Raw genomic sequence first — 24,364 nt, 5'->3', positions numbered from 1 at the left:
CTGACAAAGTAGCCACTGAGTGTAGATCAATATGCGACAGGCATTATTAATTTTCTCATCATATCTTATCCATTGCTGATGTTGAAATCTGACCTGTAATTGGACAGTTAACGTTGTTGCATTTGGAATGAGTGCTGGAACTGAAGGTGGCTTTGGGGGTCAATGTTACTGGTTACTGTAGCAACTGTGGCTTTATTGTCTAACTCCTTGCCTTGGGGAAAAAAGACTTTGGGGGGGGTGGGGAAGAAATCATTTGGGTCTCCTGTTGTAGCTTGCTATCCCTCGATTGTCTACTAGAAAAACCACAAATTGTGATAAATGGATCAAATTAGTATCATACACGGGGTGTAGCTAAATGCTTCCTACCAAAAACCTTTGAACATATGTTGTGTGTATTATCTACATGGTTAACACACTCCAAAAGTGGAAAACTTTAACTTCCTGAATATCTGGAATGTTATAATCCTCTGCTCTTGTCCCATGTGGATAAGACAGAAGTCTAGTCAAGTCCTCTCCTGTCAGACTCCCCCTTCTCCAGCCCATTATCTCTTTCGCCAATCAACTTCCCATTACTTCACCCTTCCCCCCCCCCATTTCACCTATCACCTTGTGGTTCTTCCTCTCCTCCCCCAACTTTCTTACTCTGACTCCTCATCTTTCTTCCCAGTCCTGATGACCTGAAATGTCAACTGTACTCTTTTCCATTGATGCTGCCTGGCTTGCTGATTTCCTCCAGCATTTTGTGTGTGTTCCTTGGATTTCTAGCATCTGCAGATTCTCTTTTGTTTGTGAAGTCAAGTTTATTGTCATTTAACTATATACATGGATAACCTCAAACGAAACTTTTCTCCAAACCAAGGTGCAAAGCACAGTAGTATGCATAACACACATACCATATAATAACTTGTGAAAGTAATGATGAATTCTACAGATGGACTACACTTAAATAAACTAAAGTGCATAAATTAAATATAGTAAGGTACAGAACAGATTAACCAGTGACACTCTGAATGCGATGCAGCAGGGAGTTCAGAAGCCTAATGGCCTGAAGGAAGAAACTGTTTCTCATCCTGACTGTTCTTGTTTTTATGCACAAGACCATAAGATATAGGAACATAATTAGACCATAGAGCCCATCGAGACTGCTCTAAGCATGTAGTTGTTCCTGCCTACAAAATGATAAGCAATTTGCTGGTAGGAGTCAAAAGGAGGCAGAAAACGGTGAGTAAAGAAAATGAGTAAGGACAAAAATGTAGAAAGAAACCAAAGGGTAGATAAAAGGAAAGCAAAGTGAGCAAAAGAAAGAGAAAAAGGAAATTGAAACAAGCTGCCACAAGGATTGCAATGTGGGAAAACAGGTACAGGTCACCTTCATCCATACTCCTTCATCCCAACGATCACTCAAATGTCATATCATGGATCAGCAAGGGTTAACTATTTCATAATGTTAAGGAGGCTAGTATGCACATCCCTCTGAGAGGCACCAAATTTAGCTTCCTCTGCACATCTCTCTCCTAGAACATAATATAAATGAATCTGAGCTAGTATTGAGGATAAATGGGAGTCATAATTAATGACAGAATTTTTGCTTCCACCTAGATCCAATCTCCTTCAGCATTCAGCCAAACAAAATGCTATGACACTTCAGTCACAAGAATTACCTTCAAAGCGAGGTAGGGGATGTATGATGGGCTGGGATTTGTGAATGTTTTGATGTTGAAGCTCATTACCATAGCTGATTTAATCTAATGGCAGTTTCTGGCATCATCAGTACGCGGTTAAACACAGAAATCTGGAAATTGGTGATGGTCTATTTATTGATGGCATCCACTTCAACAGCCTTTTGCTCAAAATCAGTCACTTGACAGGAATTTCCAACTTTCCATGCTCTTTTCTTGCCATAACCACAGCTAAAGTTTCACCCTGAACAACAGAGTTTGCAATTGTGTCTCATGTTATAAATATGCAGAACAACCTCTCTGGCCTTGAAAATCAAATATTACAATTGTGGAATCTCGGTCACTCAGACTTAATTTAAAAATGGAGTCCCTTTTTAACAAGAATCTTAGGGTATATCCCCTATGTTTATAGTTCGATATTTGATCGCGTTTTCAAGTGACTCTCTCGGTGTTCAGTTCATCTCCATACAATGATTTCAAATATGAATTACAATTCTTCATTCTACTTTCTGCTATAGGAAATAAGCAGATCTCAAATCTTTACAGCCTGTGAGATTTCTTCAATCTTCCAATAAACCTGTCTGATTGGTGCACTGCCCCTTAATGCCTCTCCTGCCTTCTGAGGCTGTGCATTCAAGGTAACAATGGAATTGGGGAAATCAGTGCATAAAAATCCATAAAATCTTTCCAGGCTACTTTTCCTGAGGTCATCTTTGACTACAAGCCCTCTGTTGTTGACAGCCAGACTCAAGCCTATAACAACTGTTATTTCTATGTTGTTGGCTATTTTTAATGAAAATGTTGATCATTGTGCATAGAATTGCAGAGAAGACAGAATTTTCAGCACAAGCAGCCTGCGTGAACCACTTGGTCATGGGTAGTACAAAGTATCATGGCAGCCTCCTTGTACCCTGCTACCAACTGAACCTGCAAGTTAACCTTTAAGGAATCCTGCACTGGGACTCCCAAGTCCCTTTGCAACTCTGATTTCTGAACTTGCTCCCCATTTATAAAATAGCCTAATAGCCTAAGGCAAGAACACTGCTGTGTTGTACTTTCTGACTATTATTTAGACATAGTCAAGTGGATGATTTTCCCCTGAATGCAGCAAGTTATGCAAGCACAGATGTTGAACATGATATTATTGTAATCTCACTGTCATTCCAGATGGAAAGGCTAAAGATGTTGTGAAGGCAATAAAACCACAAGAGACAGCTGGAGCTGAGGGCCTAACCTCGGCTGGCAATTCTGAGTTTGATGAAAAGTCATCGCATGTCCCTAATGCCCAGTTATCTCCTCTATCCCATCCTGTTGAGCGGATGCAGAGTGAAGAGACCCATCCAGGAACTTTTACATTGTCTGTCTTCCGGGAATGGTCTGGGCATTTGGATGTTACGACTGACAAATCAGGTCCATCCCCGAACTCCAAGGAAGAGGTTCTACAATACAATGGGCCTGACTCTTCAGCTTTTAATAGAACCCAAAGCAGCAATAGCCTGTTGTCCACGAACCCTTCTCCTAAACAAAATACAACCCTATCTCCATCAGAAGAAGAGGAATCGTTGTTTCAAAGGAGACTCAAGTTGCACTCAGATGATTTTTGGAGCAATTGGAGCAAGGCCAGGGCAGCAGATCATTCTTCACAAAACACTTGTGAGGATTTTGTGAATAGCAATACTGAGCTGAAAGCAGATCACAGGGTGGAATTTGACTTGAATCAATCAAGCACTGTTGTCATAAATGCAAAAGGCTTCAAAGAAAATGGGTTTGGATCTCATGTTTTTTTGGCAAATATTTCTGGTTTTACGCCTTCCTCTAACCAACAGCCTGCATTGGGGCTAAGAGCAAACAGACTGACAAATGAGACTGGTGGTCAGGAAGGGATAGCTGCTGAATCTCCCCCAAGGAGGACTGCTAATATCTGTGAACAAGCTTCAGTTCTTCCTTTAATAAACAGCCCCTGTACACTGAAAGAGGTGGCAGATTTGGCACACAGTCAGCAGACTGCTGCTGGAGACTCCTGGACTGCAGAAGTTATTTCCCCTGCAAGCTTCCTTGTATTCAACGACGACTTTCCCAGCACTGATGATAAGTCGGAAGGCATGGAAAAAGACTTGTTTTGCAAAAGGGAAGTGCAATCATCTGTAAAAGGTACAAATGAAATACTTCCACCTTTACCTCAAGAAGAAAATTCATTAAGAAGTGAAGCAGCTGAAGAAGTGACCTCGTGTAGCAAAGACCCGGCATCTCCAGCTGAAGGCTTTGCATCTGAAAGTGTTGAATTGCCACTTTTGAATGCAGAAGGGGTATTACACTGGCAGCAGGGTTTATTACCCGTTTTAAAATCCAGTTCTGAAATGGAAGTCTTGGCCATTCCACTCATTGACACGTCAGCTCAGATGAGACGGATACCTCCTGTAGAAGAAATCTCATTCGTAACTGAGGAGCTTCCATCACCAACTGAGGGAGACAATCCGCTTAATACGAAGGAGATGAGCTCTTCAGTCGATGAATCAATGGTTCATGAAGCTGACGTTTCTTCATCTCCTACTGAATGTACTATCTCATTTGAAACTGAAGAATTTCCTCCACTGGCTGAAGAAATCATAATGCTTCCGAGCAAAGAGCTTCCTTCTCCATCAAGAGCTAATAGTATTGTTCAAATCAAAGATTTCTCACCATCATCTGCCAACATCTTTCCCAAATATGAATCATCTGTGCATAATAAAAATAATGGGGTGAGCACTGATGAATTCACTCACCCTCCTCCCCCTGTTGAAAAAATGGTGGAAGAAAGGAACAGCAATGTTACGGAGAAATACAAATACCCCCTCAGATCAAGTAGAGACAAGAAAAACATAACAGAGTTTTGTGGAAATAATCTTTTGTTAGAGCCCTCAAGAGTCCTCCTGCCTCAAACGAGGCAACAAACAGTTGAGCCTTTAAGTTGCTCTACTATCAGAGACCAAGAGTTGATAGATATTAAAAAGGCTGATTCCCTAAAATTTAAAGGACACTCATCATTTGGTCAGGATTATTGGGTTGCTGAAGAACTGGATAAACCAACAGTACAACATGATGGAGCCATCTGTGAGCTGAAGTACAAGGAATGCACAAAGAAATGTGACGTCCCTATCACTCCAGAAGACCTCTTCCAGCACTGGGATATATTTGATGTTAATACTGATGTCACTGACAGTGAAGACTCCTTCTCTGAGGGGTCGCCTATTCTAAACCAGCGAGATGCCAATGACTATTTGAAGCGAGCTCAGTCTTCTGAAGCAGAATTTGAGATGAAGATGAAAGAGAAAGTATTTGCTTCCCAGGAAAAAGACAAAAACCCTATTTTGGACCAAAGCGACGAGGCCGAGGCACATCGGAATAGTAACAATGATCTTGAGCTGCAACGCATAATTCTGGAGTGCGCAAAGGCAGTAGAATCATTTGCAGATTCTGAAAATTTACTGGGTGCTGAAGTGGAGCCAAAATCTCACTTGGAGAATAATTTAAATTCAGAAGGTTTAGTCCGTTCCCGGGCTGAACAGCAGCTTGTCGGAAAAGGTAGCGAGCAGTCATTGAATGATGCTGAAGGATTTCTCACGCAGTATCTTGTAGAAGGAACTTTGGGCGAAGTGACCGGCATTAGAGATCAGGAATATCACAGTACCCAAAAGAAACTCAGCCAGTGTCAAATCAAGCGACATTCTGCTGAGTTGACTCAGCAGAACTCCCAGACTCTTCAAAGGCAGAGAGCTCTTGACAGATCCTATGAAGAAATGACTGGCCTTCTCAGAGTAGACTTAATGCAAGTTAAAGTTAGAATTGCAAAGAACGGCAGCTACAAAGAATCCATGGAAAATGTGATCAATTATTTAATCACAGAATTCATAGATGAAGCCACAAAAGAATACAAAAAAATCAAGAGGAAACGTACTGGAAATACTGAAGCAAAACTAATTCTGTATTCTCAGCCTGCAGTGGAGTGTTCGACTGTGAGTACTAAAACAATTTGTATAAATAAAAATAATTGTTTCAGAACAGTAGATGAACCACATAAGAAAAGGGAAATTTGCACAGCAGTCTATGATCTGGAATGCAATGCACCAAAGGGCAGTTACTGGAAGCAGATTCAAAGTACATTTATTATCACAGTATGTATAAATTATGCAACTTTGAGATTTATCTGTTTACAGGCAGCCACAAAGCAAGAAACCTGAAAGAACACAGATTTAAAAAAAGAGACCAACACCTAAAGTGCAGGAAGGGAGAAAGAAAAAACAAAACACAAATCATGCAAACGATAAGAGCAAGCAACAACATTCAGACAAAATGGAGTCTGTAGACCCAGGGTAGGCCCATAGCCTCTGTCTCAGTTCATCACAGATCACACATCTAATAGTAACTTCCAAAGAGCACTTGAATGAATTAGCTTGAAGGGAAAATTTGCTGAGCTGTAGGAAAGAAAGTTGGAGTCAGTCTAGTTTATTACCCTTTATAAAGAATTGTCAAAGGCACAATGGAACAAATGGCTTCCACTATGTTGTATGCACTTATACCATTTAAATTCTGAACAATATTTTGTTTCCACATGGACCAGCACCAAGTGAGATCCTTTCTACCTTCAAAGGTTGACATAAAAGATCTCCAGCTCCCCAGGACACTCTCTGCTTCCTGACCAGTAGCGTATTTTTTGAAATTAGACTAACTAACAACAGATTAGTTGTTTTGTGGGAAGGTAGTGGTTTGGAATAGTTCCCTGACTTCGCTTTATAACAGCTGTTATGTATAAATAAGCCTGCTAATTAGGTCCTTGAATTTTTTTCCCCTGCATTTCTGCACAGGTAGCTACAGCCTTTCCTTTGAGTGTAAAACCAGAATGCCTGTAACCTTGTTCGCTGGAGTAATATGACATGCTGAACCATGTCAATGTGTAACTTCAGGTTTGAGCTCACTCTTCTGCTCCCATTTTCGGATCCAGGAGAATTCTAACCCTACTCCAAGGATCTGAGCACACAGGATAAGCTGTCGCTCCCTGTGTAGTCCTGAAGGATTGTTGTTGGTTGATGCTGGGATTTAAATGAGACATTACAGACTCATCCCCCGTCCTCAGGTGGACTTGAAAATAAATCACTTTGTGTCATTTCAAGAAAAAGTAGAATTCTCCCTTGTTTTTCAACCAATATTTATTACCTCAGCTGGCAGGTTGGATACATCAAATTTTCTTGTCATTATTTCTTTGGCTGTCCTTGGCTGACTGATATTAAACCTAATAATTTTCCACACCTCACTCGATTGTAATCCATGTGACTGTGATTCTTGCACTAGGACATGATAGTAGATTATATAAATAACTACATTTCTTTGTTAATGGCCTTCAAGTCAATTTAGATTTACTGTTTTTTGCATATGTTTTCTTAAAGCAATTGAAAATGGTGCACAATGCAGGGATATCTGGAAACAGCCCAGATATAGGTAATAGAAAGCTGAAGGGACTACAGCCCTTCCTGGGCACCAAAACCCATGGACAGAGGTTTCTGTTGGACCACTGGTGTTCAGTTCCCTGGAGACGGTCGGAAGAAACCACTTTTGTTGTGCCTCATAAATTCACAGAGATTCAACACTGGGTTGGAAATTCTGTTAATGCTCTATGGGGGCAACGTGGCCAGCTTCAAGACGGCAACGGGATCAATGTGCTGGAGTGCCGAAAGGATACTGATGAAATGAACGCTGATGGAAAAAGCAAGAGAGTATACAAACAGGTGAATCCTGTGAGGGTGGGTGGCCCTTGTATTGCTCAGGAGTGTAAGAGCAATAAGACTTCGCGTGAGGTCAAACCGAGGATATGAGACAGAAGTGGGTAGAAGGAATGGGGGAACATGCTGACATGTGAGTGGGAGGAGGCTTGCACAAACACTCACAGACCAGTTGGTTAAAACAGTCTGTATTCCATGTAGATCAGCTGCACAAATCAAAATGTCTCCTCAATCAATTGTCGTTTCTGAAGAGATAAATCTTATGACATTTCCCTTCTTAGAAATAAAGATCAATATGGGTTTGCTGACTGCATCAGGTAGGCCCAGTGAGGGCACACTTGCTCTTAGATGCAGGTATACATTCCACTCCAGGGACTTGAGTGCAATATTTAGGGTGTTTCTTTCCAGTGCAGTTCTGAGGGTGAGAAAATCCATCTTCTTGGTGAAATGTTAAACGGAAGCTCTCTCTCCTCGCAAGTGAATTCAAAAATTGAGAAGGAACTAGAGGTGGACTTTAATCTGGCCAGTGTCTAATTCTAAGCAGTCAAGCACCTGAACATGATCTGATTGGTTTTAAAGTGGAGCTCAGTAACTAAGATTGGAAGACTGACTGCAGAAATCTCAAGGAAGTCTGTCAGGTTCCTTTCTGCCACTGCGCAATGAAAACACCTGGGGAAGTTGTTTCATAAGTTCAAGGTCATGACACTAAACTGGGAGGACCATGATTTCAGCAGCTAGGATACTTGTGGAGGAATGTAATTGGGACTCGGTTCCCTCCAAGCTCTTTCACCCTGCAATAATATGAAATATAAATTGAGTAGCCAGGGCATCAAAGGTTATGGTGAGAAGGCAGGGGAGTGGGACTAAATGGGAGAATGGATCAGCTCATGATAAAATGGTGGAGCAGACTCGATGGGTCGAATAGCTGACTTCTGTTCCTTTGTCTTATATGCAGAATTTTTGTTGATTACATTTGATTTTTCCCTTTTTTTTCTTCACATAGGCTATTTTTGATTTGACTTCTGCTATTTTCCAAAATGCCTTAAAAAAGGAGCCAAAGAACAAACTAGATCCATGGATGAAAGCCAGGCCTCGGGCTTTATTCTACTCTGGTCATGCTCTCAATAAAGAGGACAAAACTGAAATGACGGTAAATGCCAGCTATCTATTAAAAACAAATACTTATGATTGGTTGCAAATATTTGTGGGCTATGAAATGTCTGAGGATGTGAAAGGCTTCATTCTTTCACCCTCTCCTCACCCCCACCCCATCCTCACCCACTCCTCACCCATTCCTCAGCCCCTCCTTGCCCTTTCCTCGCCCTTTCCTTGACCCTCCTCACCCTTTCCTTGACCCTCCTCACCCGTTCCTCTGCAAAGGGGTCTTCTTTAAACTGGAGTGCAATTTGTTGATTGCTGACCCGTCACCGCTGAGGGTCTCAGGATTATCCGTGACCACTGGACACAATTGACCAGCTACATATCTGCTGGGGGAGAGGGGGCCTGCTAGTCCCATACAGACCATTAGCTACCTACCTCTGTCAATCCCATTTACCAGCACTTGATTTGTGTGTTGGTGATTAAAGTGTTTTTTTTAAATTATTTTATTTAGTGATAAAGTGCAGAGTAGGTCCTCCCAGCCCTTTGAGCCATACCAGCTCAGCAGCCCGACGAACCCAATTAACCCTAATCGAATCATGGGACAATTTACAATGACCAATTCACCTACCCGCTACGTCTTCAGACTGTGGGAGGAGACTGGAGCACCTGGGAAATCCACACATTCCACAGGGAGGATGTCCAGACTCCTAACAGATGGTGCTGGAATTGAACTCTGAACTCTGGAATGCCCCAAGCTGCCACTGCGATTGTCCTGATATTTAAATGTTAGTAGAGTACTGCCTCCACACCAGTTCAGTCACAGCAACCCAACTGAAATGCCATTTTTCTTTAAAAGAAACCTTGAGGTAGAAATGTTTCTTTAAGGGTTAATTCTATTGTTGACCTTGAAACTTTTTAAGCATTTCATCCAAGACAAGGTGACCAAGTTACTAAATATGAACAGAAGTGACCTAGAAAAGAGAAGGAAAATACAAAAACTGACCAAATACAACAAGAGCAAGGGAGAGAAGGTGGACATTATCCTAGAAAGGAAGTCATTACTAGATGATAATATTAATGAATTGAAACATAATCACATGTGTGGTAAACCATATATATGTTGTAACTGGGTTAACTATCTGGACACGCCCTTCTGCTGACTGCCCCTGAATAAAGGTGATTTCGCCTTGCCCCTCCCCCTCAGTCCGGGGGCAGACACTCACCATGGAAGTCGTAATTTACTGCGAATAAAAGCCTTTCAGTATTTACCCTACTTCAGTCTTTTGGAGTTATTGAAGGTGCTTCAACATGTCAGCAAAATTTGCAGTTGTCAACGAAGTGCCACGTCATCTAGAATGGATGATATTGAAATGTATTTTAATAAAGAAAGAAAGAGAAGGAGAGCATTTAGAAAAGTGTTTGATGGCTCTAGGACTGTACTTACCAGAGTTTAGAAGAAAGTCAGGGGAATCTCTTTAAAACTTCTCGAACATTGAAAGGTCTAGATAGAGTGGATGCAGAGAGGATGTTTCTTACAGTGGGTGAGCCTAGGACCAGAGGGCACAGCCTCAGAATAGAGGGATGCCCATTTAGAACAGAGATGAGAAGGAATTTATTTAGCCAAAGGGTGGTAAATCAGTGGAATAGGCAGCTGTGGAGGGCAAGTCATTGGGTATACTTAAATCAGAGGTTGATAGATTTTTGGTTAGACAGGGAGTCGAAGGTTATCAGTGGTAAGCATGAGAATAGGGTTGAGAGAGGTAATAAATCAGCCATGATGGAATAGCAGAGCAGACTTGATGGTCTGAGTGGTCTCATTTGCTCCAATGATCTAAGTCAATCTTCCTTCGACATGATCAAACTTTGGCTGAGGTGTCATTTTTATTTTGGTGAGCAACCAACAGATTTTGATAACAGACACTAATAGAGTGGCAAGCAGTCATGCCATGTTAATTTTTAAACCGGATGTCGAGAAACTCAATTCTACCTCTTTTAGAGGTAGACTACTAATTGTGTAGTTTTACAAATACTAAATCAAATATCTCCAAAAAATCATGAAACTGGGACATCCTTCAGTAAAGTGTATTATTGTGGGTGGGTCTCCATATTTAATCGTAAAAGACAAACTGTGTGTTCTACATATAATCCTACTTGCTGGACAGGCTGCCATATAGATGAGGTCAAGGGAAAGTGCAGGGGACAAGGATGGAAAGGAAAGGGAAATATTTGGGGGAAAGAAATAAAATCTCACAGGTTTCCCAGGAGAAACACTCCCCCATCGAGTATGTAGCTGGCCTGTTGTGCCCAGTGGTCAAGGATAGTCCTGAGCCTCTCAGCTGTAATGGGTTAGCAATCCACAAATTGCACTTAACAGTTTAAAGAAGACTCCTTCGCTGAGGCTACCCAGCAACAAAGGTTCATGGGGATAAAAAATCATTGGGATTTGGTATGTCTCCAAAAACACTCGAAAATTTCTACATATGTACTACGGAGTGCATTCCAACTGGCTGCATTATGGGGGTGTGGGGGCTACGGCACTGGATCAAAGTAAACTGCAGAGAATGGTAAGCTTAGTCAGTTCCATCATGAGTACTAGCCTCTGTAGTATAAAGGACATCTGCAAGGAGCAACGTCTCAAAAAGTCAGCATCCATCATTAAGGACCTCCATCACCCAGGCCTTGTGCTCATTGCTGTCTTCAGGAAGGAGGTACAAAAGCCTAAAGACACACATTCAATGATTCAGAATTGCCTTCTTCCCCTCTCCCATCCAATTTCTTAATGGACGTTGTACCCATGAACACTACCACACTACTTTTTAAAATTTCTATTTTTGCACTACTTATTTAATTTAACAATACTTACTATAATTCAGTTTTTTTTTATTTTTTTAAATTCATTTATGGGATGTGGGCATTGCCAGCTAAGCCAGCATTTATTGCCCATCCCTAGCTGCCCTTGAGAAGGTGGTGTATTATGTATTGTATTGTGCTGCTGCCACAAAATCAACAAATTTCATGACCAGTACTGGTGATATTAAACCTAATTCTGATTCTTAATGATTTTCAAACAGCAAATGCAATGTCCTGGGGTGACTTCAAATTATTTGGGCTTTCATTGTAAGGTACCTCTTTATGAACTGTCTGGCCAGTTGAGCACAGGTTGAAATGAGTGACCTTTTGACCCAATATCTTCCGTTAAGTAACTGATGTGTGCTGGAAGTGCCTGGTCCATTCTCTGGATGAAAAGGACTTCCCAAGGAGATGTGCACAGACATTACAAATAAGGCCCAAATTCGTGGGCTATGCATAATGTAGGCACAAGTAGATTTTCTCTAATACATTCTCTAGATTTTCATGTGCATCCTCTGAGGATAAACGATTTATCAGCTGCCTCTGTGAGATAGATTTGGATTCTTCAGGGGTTTACACTGAGTACCCATTGTCACAAATCTAAATTTGATGTGGCCGATCAAACTGCCTCTTCCATTACGAAATGAATTGTATACTTATTGTTGTAAAAACGGTTTTTATCCATTAACCAGTGTCTCCTGTTTTATTTTCTGTGCTTTATGTTGGTTACAGCAGTCTGACAGTCTGTAGACAGCCGTCTTTGTGTAGCATAATAGAAATGTGGGAACAGCTGGTTGTGAGGGGAATTGTCCATTATGATATCCTTGCAGTGGTACTTATAAATAATTCATCTGCTCCTCTGTGTGTGCCTCCCTCTGCCGTGGTCCATCTGTAGCTACTCACATTCCCAAAGTTGTACTCAAATTGTGGACAATTAGCTGAGATGAAATCAGAAACTGCCCGAGTGGTGCACATTTTCCCAAGATTTACCTTGTGCTAAAATAGGAAAGCCTTGTATTTCTTTTAGAAGCACAAACAGCTCTGCTGGTACTGCAAACACAAAGTACCCTGGAACACACAAGTACTGCACAACTTCCCACCTATGAAGCAGCTATCGACCACCCCATCTGAGACAGTATTCAGAGCTGAAAGGCAACTCTAATGCTCATACCTCTGAGCATTGAAATAAAAATAGTTCCAATGCATTTCAGACCCTCTGTAGTGCCAAACCTACTTTGCACTGAAGCATGGTTCAGTCTAGCAGATCATGGAATCCTGCCTGAGTTCCCAGTTCCCATTATAAATGTTTCCACCCTGGGGAGCTCCCAACTGAAGGTGGAAGGAAGATCTGTTGAACTGCTCTGTTTCAAAGGAAAAATTGCAACTCGCCTCATGCTGGACATTATTTCCGCAGCAGAAACATTGCATTATTAAAATTTGTGATTCTGGTTCTTGATTGCAACAGTCGGACTCTAGTCAATGGGTCCTCTGTCCTTCCATTTACTTCATGAACTCAGCTGCCTCCTTGTGTCCCGAGGAGATGAGGACATTCCCCAGTTGTTCGCCCACTCTTGTCCCTCCAGCTGCCAGAGGTAAAGCTTTCTTCCTGATAGGTCATCCCTTAGGGTCAAGGATGGTTTGCTTTCGCTTCAGATCTCCAGCTCCTGAGGTGGCGATTGTGGTTGGTGTGGGACCCATGGACTCGGCCCTCGGTGGCATGAGGTCCTTGACATAGCAAGTGGGGAGATGGTACATTCCTTTCATGATTTTTGCAAAGCTTCTGAGTGCTCCTGCTGTAGGGTCTCGAGATTATTGGTGCTATCCCAAATGTTACCTCTCCGTTTCAAGTATGCATGTGCCAGGAATTCCATGAGTGCGTGTGGATGTAGTACATTTCTGAGGAGGCTTTGAGAACGTCACTGAATAATCTCCTCTGTCCAACTAGTAATTTTGCTGTGTACCAATTGTGATCTACCCAATCTGATAAGGTGGATTGAAATGTCTCCTGTAGATCACCCAAAATTCCTAACATCACACACGCAAGTGTGTACCTCCATAGTGCAACCCAATGACAGAGGCTGTGGTGACATTGGTGTAGGATAGTTCCCTCATTGTTTTGTAGATCAGCTCCACTGCAATAGGATCGCTGTTGGGGATGATGTGTCCTATGAAATGAGAAAAGTTCAGAAGAATGTTGGGAAGAAGATGTAGCCCTCCTTGTCACTGCTTTACACAGTTGTGGATCCACTGGCTAAATTTGTGGCAAGCTCCCCCAATGCAGCAGGCAGAGGATCAACATGAATGAAGGGGAGCAGCCAAATTTGAAGGGTTCTCCACACGATTTCTCAACTGACATAGTCACTGGCCTTAGTCAGGTCGAAAATGGCAATGTGTGTAATTGATGCTGCTCTCTGGATTTCTTCTTTTGAAATCATGTTATGGTGATGACCTAGTCTATTGTTCCTCAAGGTGATCCAATCCACCCTGTTTTGAGAAGCAGTTGTTTAGATTCCGGGAAGGGGCGAATGTGGAGAACAGATGACTTTCCCTATGGCAGATATCAGAGAGACCTCTGTGACGACTGTAATTGGATTTGTCTTCCTTTCTTGAACGTGGCGACAATCATTTCCCTGACATATCCTCTTCTTCTTAGATATGGGAGAAGAAGCTGTAGATGTCCGCTCTGACATTCTTCAAAAGGATGAAGTGGCAGAGGCTTGGCTGAGAGTGAAAGCAATCTTTTCTTTTATCCATTGTGTACAAATTCAGAGAGGGGAGGAGTGCATGGTTGAACAAAATGTTGGACGATAATTTGAAGTCAGCGTCACTTCCCCTGCCCTCCCACTTTTAATTTAGAATCTGACTTCGATTTAAGTTTCCTTCGTAATGCTCAAGGTCCAAGTTCAAAAATTGACAATGACTCATCCAGCTTCAATTCAGTTTGAGTTTTTTCACTAAATTATCATTTTGTTCTTATTGGTTACAACATAAAGGCTTCAATATTGAGTTTTCAGGGAGCAGAGAATCACATCCCAGGCTAGCTGACAAATATACCTTGGTATACAGACCTGATGTGTGTAAATTGATGGCTGCCATTGTCCTTGAATGGAGGTCCCATCTGACACACAATCACATTTTGGAATTGATGGATGACTCAAGCCATTCTATCCAATTCAATTATGCAGCGTTGCTGACGTTCTGGGAATCATTTTAAACTAATCAATTTGATTAACAGCCAGCCTTGTGCTGAAGGCTTGAGAGTGGCTCAAGAAAGGGACAAGGCCGTGCCGTTCTGCTCCCATGGAGCTGTAGGTCACGAGATTATGCTGTATCACCTATGCTCAATACAGCAACTGGCCATGGTGTACCGAGTGAAGACCACAGACTCCATGGCAATCATACATAAAGAAAATGCTCTCATAAAGCATATGTTCATGGTTAAGAAAGATGACGTACATTTGTTATTCTGGCTTTTGAGGAGATTGATTAAGGTTTATTACTGCTAGAGCAAAAAGAAGGGATTGGACGAAACGTGGGAACAGGCTCTGATTAGAAATATTTATTCAGGTGGTGGATAAAATGCATCTGATTGACGAAAATAACTTTTTCCATGTTTTATCTTGAATATACATTACCACCATACTGAGTACTGCTCTTTTGTGTACTTATGATCAGCAAGTTTATTTAGAGATTGTAAACCTGAACTAAGTCTCAGTAGTGTATTCCTCTTCCTACTAAGAAAGTTGTGGCTGTTGTTGGAATCGACCACAGTCATGCAAGATGTGTTATGACCTGACGACCCATGAGTGAATCTGAACAGGAAAGTCTGAAACACATCACTCCCAGGCCTATGCTGAGTTAAAAAATCTCACCTGAGCTTCGAGGAAGAGGGGATGCTATCAGCCTTGGTAGTCCCGGGTAAGAGAGGAGGAAAATCAAGCAGTCCCCCATTTTTGTTTTGACTGGATGGTGAAAATCTAACTGAAACTCTCTGTGGTTTAATAACTTGGTGACCAGAGAGTGACCATAGGTGAAGGGAGAAAAATGTACTCGATCAATCAACGGGTGCCTTTAGTGGAGTAAGATGGAAGTAAAAATGGAAGGTGATATTGTCACTCTAGTAAATAATTTGACAAGGTCCTTCATGAAGATTAAATCACATGGGATACATGTGAGCTAGTAACTTGGATACAAAATTGACTTGGTCATAGATGACAGAGTATGGTAGTGAAATGGTGTTTGACTGACTAGAGATCTGTCAACAGTGGTGCTCCACAAGAAGCAGTGAACATATATATTAATATGTATATTTATAGATACTGTTTATGTATGGTAGATATAGATGGATATATCTATAAATACAAATATAGATGAAAATGTCAGTGAACTGATTAGTAAGTTTACTATAAAAAGATTATATAAAAAGATTTTAAAATGAAAAAAATAAAAAGATTTTAAAATGAAAATGATTAGTAAGTTTGAAGAAGACATTGAAATTGGTAAAGTTATGAAAGGAAAGGTAGTTTCTTTTTTCTTTTTCCAATATCTTTATTAAATTTCATATACATTAATACAGAAATCATAAGGATAGTTATTATAAATCAAAATAAGGTAGCGCAAAATGCACCATATATAAATCACACTGATACAATCACGGTACCCCATATTCATGATCAACCAAATAAAATAAATTGAATTATGAAATACAATAATACGGTTAATTATATTATTAAAAAAATCTACACCCATTTCCAAGACAAAACTGGTTGGTAAAAAAACAAAAGAAAAAAGAGAGTACTTTACCATATAGTGTTTTATAATAATAGCCCTGATCTATATTTTAATAACAATAACAATTCAAAGATTTTCAAAATAGTTCAGAAAGCATCCCCATAGCGTTTGAAAATCTTGATTAGAATCAGAAATCGAACAACGAATCTTCTCTAAATTTAAACATGTCCTAACATGGCATAACCATTAAGCATATGTGGGGGGGAAGGGCAACCTCCTTCCATTTAAGCAAGATCGCCCTCCGAGCCATAAAAGAAATAAAAGCCAGTACCCGCAAATGAGAAGGCTCCAAAATTATAGTCTTTCCTCAACAATACCAAATAAGGCAGTCAAAGGATTGGGCTTAAAATTAACTTTAAAAAGTACAAAAAAAGTTGAAAAACATCTTTCCAATACTTTTCAAGGCTCGAACATGACCAAAACATATGAATTAAAGAAGCCTCTCCATTATTACATCTGTCACAATAAGGAGATATATCTGCAAAAACACGAGAGAGCTTGTGTTTAGACATATGAGCCCGATGTACCACTTTAAACTGTAGGAGGGAATGAAGAGCACATAATGATGACGAATTACCATTTTGAAAATAGCCCTCCCGGTCTCATCAGATAATGAAGTCTGTAAATCCTTTTCCCAATCTTTTTTAATTTTGTCTAAGGGAGCCATTCTCAGTCCCAACAACAGACCATAAATATAAGATATCGAGCCATTATCAAAAGATTTCAAATTGAAAATTACATCTATTAATAGTCTCTACTGCAAGTAGTAAATCAGATGGAGCTTTGGGTGGAGAAATGGCAAATGAATTTTAATCTGCATAAATGTAAAGTTGCATTTTGGGAGTTCAAATGAAAGAAGAAAATGTACAGTAAATGGGCACACTTATGAGTGCAAGCCCATAGTTCCCTGAAAGTAGCAATGCAAGTATAGAATGTTAAAGGAGAAATATGGCATACCAACCTTCATTGGCCAAGGCACTGAATATAAAATATGACAAGTCATGATGCAGCAATGTACAAAACTTTGGCTTGGCAATATTGTGTGCAGTTCTGGCCACATTATAGTAGGAAGTGTGAGGATGCAGAAGAGGTTCATCGGGTGTTGCCTGGAATGGAATGTATTAGATACAAGAGAGTTTCAATAAACTTGGATAGTTTTCTCTGGTGTGTCAGGCTGAGGAGTGATATGATAGAAATTTATAAAATTATAAGTGGCTATGATACAAGTGGAGTATAGGTTTAAGGCGAGAGTAGGAAAGTCTGTACTTAAGTGGCAAGTGTTTTTACATGGAAAATGTGCTACTAGAGGAGGTGGTAGATGCAGATATAACAACAAATATAAAAGGTATTTGAACACACACATAAATGGGCATAGAATCAACGAGTCTGAATCATGTACAGGCAGATGTGATTAGTTTGACTGTGTTATGTTTTGTAACTCCAAAATATAAAACTAATCAAAATAAATAAAACAGAGTTGGGAATAACATGTTTAACTTTGTTTTTACTTTAAATGAGGTGCACACATATGACCCATCATGAATTAGGTAACATCAAATAATGTTTAATCAAGCAAAATATTTACCATATTACTCAAATATTAACTGAAATATTAAATACACAACACTCCTCCCTGCTAAGCTATGAACGCCAACTCAATACAGAATGCATCTCTCTCTCTCCCTCTCTCCCTCTCTCCCTCTCTCCCTCTCTCCCTCTCTCCCTCTCTCCCTCTCTCCCTCTCTCCCTCTCTCCCTCTCTCCCTCTCTCCCTCTCGCTCCCCCTCTCTCTCCCTTTCTTCTCCAACAATTGATTCTGCTCTTCTCAACTTATTGATGTGGATCATAAAGTGTGAGTACAGCGCCTGACATCACCGTTTCCTCACCGAGTATTGCAATCAGTTTTAGGCCCCTTATCTTAGAAAGGATGTGCTGAAACTGGAGAGGGTTCAAAGAAGGTTCGTGAAAATGATTCCATTGAAAGGCTTGTCATATGAAAAGCGTTTGATGGCTCTGGGCCTGGAATCACGAATTCAGAAGAATGTCGGGTGACCTCATTGAAGCCGATCGAATGGTGAAAGGCCTTGATAGGGTGGATGTGGAGAGGATGTTTCCTATGGTCGGGGAGTCTAGAACCAGAGGACTCAGCCTCAGAATAGAGAAGCGTCCTTTTAGAATGGAGATGAAGAGGATTTTCTTTAGCTAGAGATTGGTGAATCTGCGGAATTCTTTGTCACAGGTAGCTGTGGAGGCCAAGTTTTTATGTATATTTAAGGCAGAGGTTGATAGATTTTTCATTGGTCAGGGCATGAAGGGACACGAGGAGAAGGCAGTAGGTTGGGGGTGAGAAGAAAATTAGACCAGTCATGATGAAATGGTGAAGCAGACTTGATGGGCCAGATGGCCTAATTCTGCTCCTATATATTACGGTCTTCCTTCACCTTTTCGAAAGCCACCTCACACAGCTTTGTGCATTGCCATTTCATTCCAATCCGTATGAATGAGTTCAAGGGATGGAGCACAGTCAACAGGTTTGACAGGAACCTGTTATAGTAATTGACAAATTCTAAAAAGGAGCACAACTGTGACACGTCCTTTGGCCTTGGGGCATCCACCACTGCTTGAATTTTCTAAGCACACTTAGGTAATCATTGTGCATCATTAGTGTGATCAGAGTAAGTGATGCTTGGTTTAAAGAATTCACACCTGTTGCGTTCTGCTCTGAGACCATAATCTTCTAATCTTTTTAACATTGTCTTGAGATTTTGGAGGTGTTCTTTGTCATCCTTAGTGGTAACTACAATATCATCCAGGTAACATTGAGTGCCTGGACAGCTTTGCCGTATGTGGTCCATAGCTTTCTGCCAGAGTGCAGGTGTAGCTGCTACTCCAAAAATAAGCCAATTATAGTAATAAAACCATTTATGAGTCTTTATAAATGCAAACATGAGGAAATCTGCAGATGCTGGAATTTCAAGCAACACACATAAAAGTTGCTGGTGAACGCAAGTCCTGACGAAAGGTCTCGGCCCGAAACGTCGACTGTACCTCTTCCTATAGATACTGCCTGGCCTGCTGCGTTCACCAGCAACTTTTATGGGTGTTGTATGAGTGTTTATGGTTAGAAACACTTCAGACTGTTCTTCAATCTCCATCTGTAGGTAGGCTCAGCTAAGTCCAATTTGCTGACGTGTTTTCCTCCAGAAAGGTTTGCAAAGATATCCTCTACCCTGGGCAGAGGGTATTGATCTGCTTTCAGTACTGGGTTGATGGTGACCTTAAAATCTCCTGACAGTCCCATTCTTCTTGGCTACTGTGGGACCACTGGCATTACCCATAGGCTCCACTCAATCTTGGAAAGAATTCCTTCAGCCTCCATGTGATCTAGCTCACTGGCTATTTTATCACAAATTGTGTAATGTTCCAGATGGACTTTGTAAAACTTGGGTTTAGCATTTTCACTTAACACTATTTTATCCTTGAAATGTTTGAGTTTTCCATTGTCATCTTTGAACACTGCTGTGGTATCATCCAGTACCTTTCGTAATCCATTTTCAGTTGACTCAATTGTATGGAATGTGGCATGCAGATTGTGAACAGTTCTCCAATCCAGTTGTACTTGTCTCAGCCAATTACGGCCCCATAATGGTAGCCCTCATGTTTTTACCACATATAAATCCAATGTGGCTTGCTGGTTGTTGTATTTCACTGTTACAAATGTTATTTCCACAGTAGTTATGAAATGGACTCCCCTTCCTTTTGATTCCACTTATGAAACCTAAAGCATTAAGCAATCAACAATTGTTTAGTTTTAAATGTTTAAACATTACTTTTACAGTATCAGCAAAACTCATATCAACTGGTTTGGTTGAAGCAATCAATATTCTAAGCAAACTATATGCCTTTAAACCCAATGAACTCAGCAAAACTGGCACCTGCTTCTCATTGGCTTTTCCATTTGTTTTAATACTGTCCAATTCACTCAGTATACAATATCCAGTTATCTTGTGTGCAAACAAATGTGTCTACATTTCTGATGTAACCAACAATTTCTGCTTTTTAAAAATTTATTATTATCATCCCTTGCTCACTGTTTGAACCTATGAATTTAATCTATTTTCTTTTTTTTTAACTTGACTGTCTCTGTCTCCTCTTGAAGAAGCACATGCTGTGCTGCTTTTTTACTTCTCTGTTTCTTGTTGCGCTAATTTTTTTAACTCAAACCACTCGCTGTGCTTTAACAGGTAGGTATCGTCTCGGGTTCGTTTATAACTCCCTCATCACCACTGTTTTGTTTTGCAACTCCAAAACATAAAACTAATTGAAATAAAAAAACACGAAGCTAGGAATACATGTCTAATTTTGTTTTTACTTTAAGGAAGGTGCACACATATGATGTGCTGGCGTGATAACAAAAGTAAACATGTACCTTTACCTGTAACAAGTTAGTTAAGCAACAAAGAATGCTTAATCAACCAATATATTTACAATATGACTGAAATATTAAATACACAACAGATTACACCATGATCAGTGTGTTGTGGCAAAGGGCACAGTCTTTGCTGCATTATTCTCTGTTCTAATAACACTCTCCTGTTTAGATTCAGGAACTGCAAGAAGAAGAGAGTCACTGGATTGAGTATGCTGATGATGAGCTAGCATTGAAGATGAAACTAACTGAAGACATCTTTAACATCCTGCTTCATGACACTGCAGATATCCTCAGCACCATCTGTGGAAAGAAGCTGGCAGAACAAAAGCTCATTTCTTCCAGCACATGACAATTTAAGCCAATGTATTACTTACAAGTTATAGGCAACAGAAGGCAAAGAACCACTAAAAAGTTTCACAGAATGTTCACAATTACCATATAATGTGAAAATTTAAAACAGTGAATCTACACAATGCTGAGCAAACAAACTTCAATGCCTGATTGTATTGGGGAGAAGGTCTGCCTTGGACATTGACTAACAGGGTAATGGCCACCCATTAACATTGATCATGGCTTAGCACAGAGCACCTGCTTCTGAGTCGAAAGTTGTGGGTTGGAGTCTTCCAACATGACTGTACAAAATCCACTTGAAAATAGGGAATGTTGTAGTGCCGATGGTTTTTGAATCTGTCTCTCAAGTGGATGTTAAATTTCTAATGAGGCTATTCTGAGGTATTAGCACCAGTGTTCTGGAAAGTCTATTTAACCAGTAGCACTGAAACTGATTACCCTGCCATAAGCAAATTGCTATCCAAGGGAGCTTGCTGAGTACAAATTGGTTGCTGTGTTTTCTATATGACAATCGACAGAAACTCAATAAGTACTTCACCTGGTGTAAAGTGTTTTAGGAGTTGCTGTGGTGGTAATGGACACTGACTGCAGAGATGCAACTTTTCATACTTTTTTTTACTTTACTGCTTTGCAAATTATTTAATTTTTTTGCCTTCCACCCAGATTTTGAACAACATTCTCGCCTACTATACAGAATATTCCCACCTGTTAAGTAAGTATTAAACTTACCTTGAGAAACACATTGAAGAATGTATTTGTTCAATGTGGACCTGAACCAATATAAATATTTGGTCCTTGCCTTGCTTGGTCTAATGCACTGTTCTTATCTTGCCTGTCCTGTAGCAATGACTCACAAATATAGTGTAAGAGAGGACTTAGCAAAGTAGTTTGAGAGCATATGCTTACAGATAAAGTGACACCTGACAAGTGGATTATGAAATTATGACAATTATGAAATTTAAGAGACATTTCAGCAGGCACTTAGTAAATAGGCAAAGGATAGAAAGATATGGACCTAATGCTGGGAAATGGGATTAGTGTAGACAGGCAAAATGGTTGGCATGGACAAGATGGATCAAAAGGGCCATTTCTGTGCTGTACATCTCCTTGACTCTTTGACCTTCTTAAGTTTATCTGCAAAATATCAAGATGTTTTACTAAAATGTCTGATGGAACAGAGGGAGATATTAAAATATTATCTAAAGCAATCCAGAAATATTACAATTCCTTCCCCAGTATTACATGTTAGGTTATAATTGGGGTTCTAAGTAGTAGTCCATTTGGCCCTCCACCAGTAAGAGTCAGTAACCGGACATCAGCTGCAATGTGGCCTCAAACAGCCCAGTGCCCAGACAGAATGGCTTCAGATCATACTGTACCTCCTCGGTATGGGTAATACACAGCGGTCAGGGCAGTGGCAGAATGGCGAGGAAAGCTAATGAATGCTGGCTGGCATCCTTGGAGTGGATGGTAAGCGAATGTAAAACTGGGCTGCTGCCAAATACCATGTGGTGTTTCACCAACCTGTTGGAGAACATATGATGGAGCCTTGGCAAGCGCTTTAAAAGCTGGAATCTAGAACTCTTATTGGATCAGCCTAAACATGTGTGACTTTGGTCATAGCTTCCACTGCTGCAGTCACAGACAGTTGGATATAATCCTATAACTCGCATACAGTAGCAAGTTGTGAGTACCACACTACACTGATGGCAGGCATTGAGGAGCTTATTCACAGTCATCTTCCGGAGAGCATCTCGAGATGGGTGATAGAATACACCCTGTGCCAGAAAAACTCACAGCCCAAAAATATTTTTGTCAAATAATTTCTGAAGATTATAATACAGTAATTCAATTTATTAAAGTTTGATTTATGAAACTCTTAGGGCCATTTACTCTTAGAACCGTGTGTTTTTATCATGTGATTTATGACACTTTCTGTCAATGATGATTACTGTGTATGTCTCTGTAAAGGGATTCAGAATACTGAAACACTTGTGTGCACTTTGCCCTGAATTTTACACTTAAAAGATCTTCCAGTGATACATCAATTTAGTAAATCAAGGTATGACTGTAATTGGCCTGCTATTAAAAGTATGAAAGCTCTCAATAGTAACTTGGTATCTATCAGAACCCTGAAAACCAGCTGGAGCTGAAAATTAAGCTGGGGTTAAATCGGGGCTTGCCGGGAGGCATGGTTCGAAGGGCTGGTCTGTGCTTTATCTCAATAATAAATAAATAAATAGCTCCTCGATAAGATAGGTACAAGACTTCAGATCACAAGAGAACATTGAACAGTTAAGCATGGCTGCAATAAGTGGAAACAGATAAGTGCACAGGAGAGAAAGGGATATCAGAATGAAGTATTTGGGACATACTGCAACCAGATTGATTTGTGCCAAATGACTTTGGATTTGGATCTGCTGTGTACTGCCAGAGGTCCTCGTAGAGGCAGATCAATTGCGATATTTAAGAGGGAGCTGGCATTATTAAAAAGGCGGAAAAATGTGCAAAGCTGAGGGAAGAGTATGGAGAGGGAAGACTGGTTTGCTCTTGCGCAGAAATTAACAGTCTAAGTAGCCTCGTTCACTGGTGCTGTTCTCAGATATAACTGTTGAGCGGATTATTCTTGCCTCTGAATGATTCAATAATGGATGAAACTAGTGTTACCAAAGATGTGTTTTGAGTGCTAATTTAGTCATGTGACTTACCTGAAGTGTTTATTCAGGCAAGTGCTTAGTGGTTGTTGTCTATTCACAGCTATTAAATAATATCTACTGTGGTGGGAAGCATAGGCAACGTAACGGACATGAGCGTAATTTGCTCTCATCCTAGACTAGTATTAGGCTCCTGTATGTTTTCCTTTACATGGGTATGAAACTATTGTGACAAGAATACACATAGATTAAGATGTAGGCAGTTGGTCTGCCACCTGTCTTCAGGAGAGAGAGAGAGATAAGGAAAACAATGGAGCAGCATTTGGAGATGTGTAATGAAGGGATGGGAGAGAGAGTAACAGAAGGAGAGAGCTGTCAAGATTGACTCCCCCTTTGAACCCTGAACTGTTTGAAATGATGGACAGGCGATACCCCAGCAGGGGGATAAAAAGGGACAGGTTCGCTAAGGCAAGACACACACGACACCCGAGGTAACGAGACCCTGGAAGCGGTGCGTCTCTCACAAGTCGGTGGAAAGTTTTGGAAGGCCGATTGCGGGACCAGGCCATTGACACACAGGGTGGAAAGGCACGATCGGCGGGAACCTGGTGTGTGTCCACCCTTGCCTGGGTGCTGGGTTCACCGCAGAGAAACGATCGTATCTGGAAACGGAGGGGTCATGGTCGGTGACCTCAGATGACATCACAAAGGACTCGCCCGAAAACTGACTGCGAAGGTCTGTGTGGAAGCCATT

The 24,364-nt window shown here is 40.7% G+C and overlaps 1 protein-coding gene across 1 annotated transcript in view; it reads left to right on the top strand.

Annotated features, from left to right (window-relative positions):
* Positions 1–23,085, top strand: part of LOC134360084 (centrosome-associated protein 350-like) — a 124,460-nt gene extending 101,375 nt beyond the window's left edge. Inside the window, exons 25-29 of the mRNA XM_063074165.1 lie at positions 1,600–1,673; positions 2,847–5,671; positions 7,100–7,438; positions 8,436–8,582; positions 20,775–23,085. Of these exons, the coding sequence (XP_062930235.1) occupies positions 1,600–1,673; positions 2,847–5,671; positions 7,100–7,438; positions 8,436–8,582; positions 20,775–20,954 (3,565 nt within the window). The 3' untranslated portion in view covers positions 20,955–23,085. The remainder of the gene's footprint in view (positions 1–1,599; positions 1,674–2,846; positions 5,672–7,099; positions 7,439–8,435; positions 8,583–20,774) is intronic.
* Positions 23,086–24,364: the final 1,279 nt, after the last annotated feature.

The sequence above is a fragment of the Mobula hypostoma genome, chromosome 21, assembly GCF_963921235.1.
Source record: "Mobula hypostoma chromosome 21, sMobHyp1.1, whole genome shotgun sequence".
NCBI lineage: Eukaryota > Metazoa > Chordata > Chondrichthyes > Myliobatiformes > Myliobatidae > Mobula > Mobula hypostoma.
The sequence above is the reverse complement of the archived record's forward strand: the minus strand, read 5'-3'. Positions and strand labels throughout refer to the sequence as shown.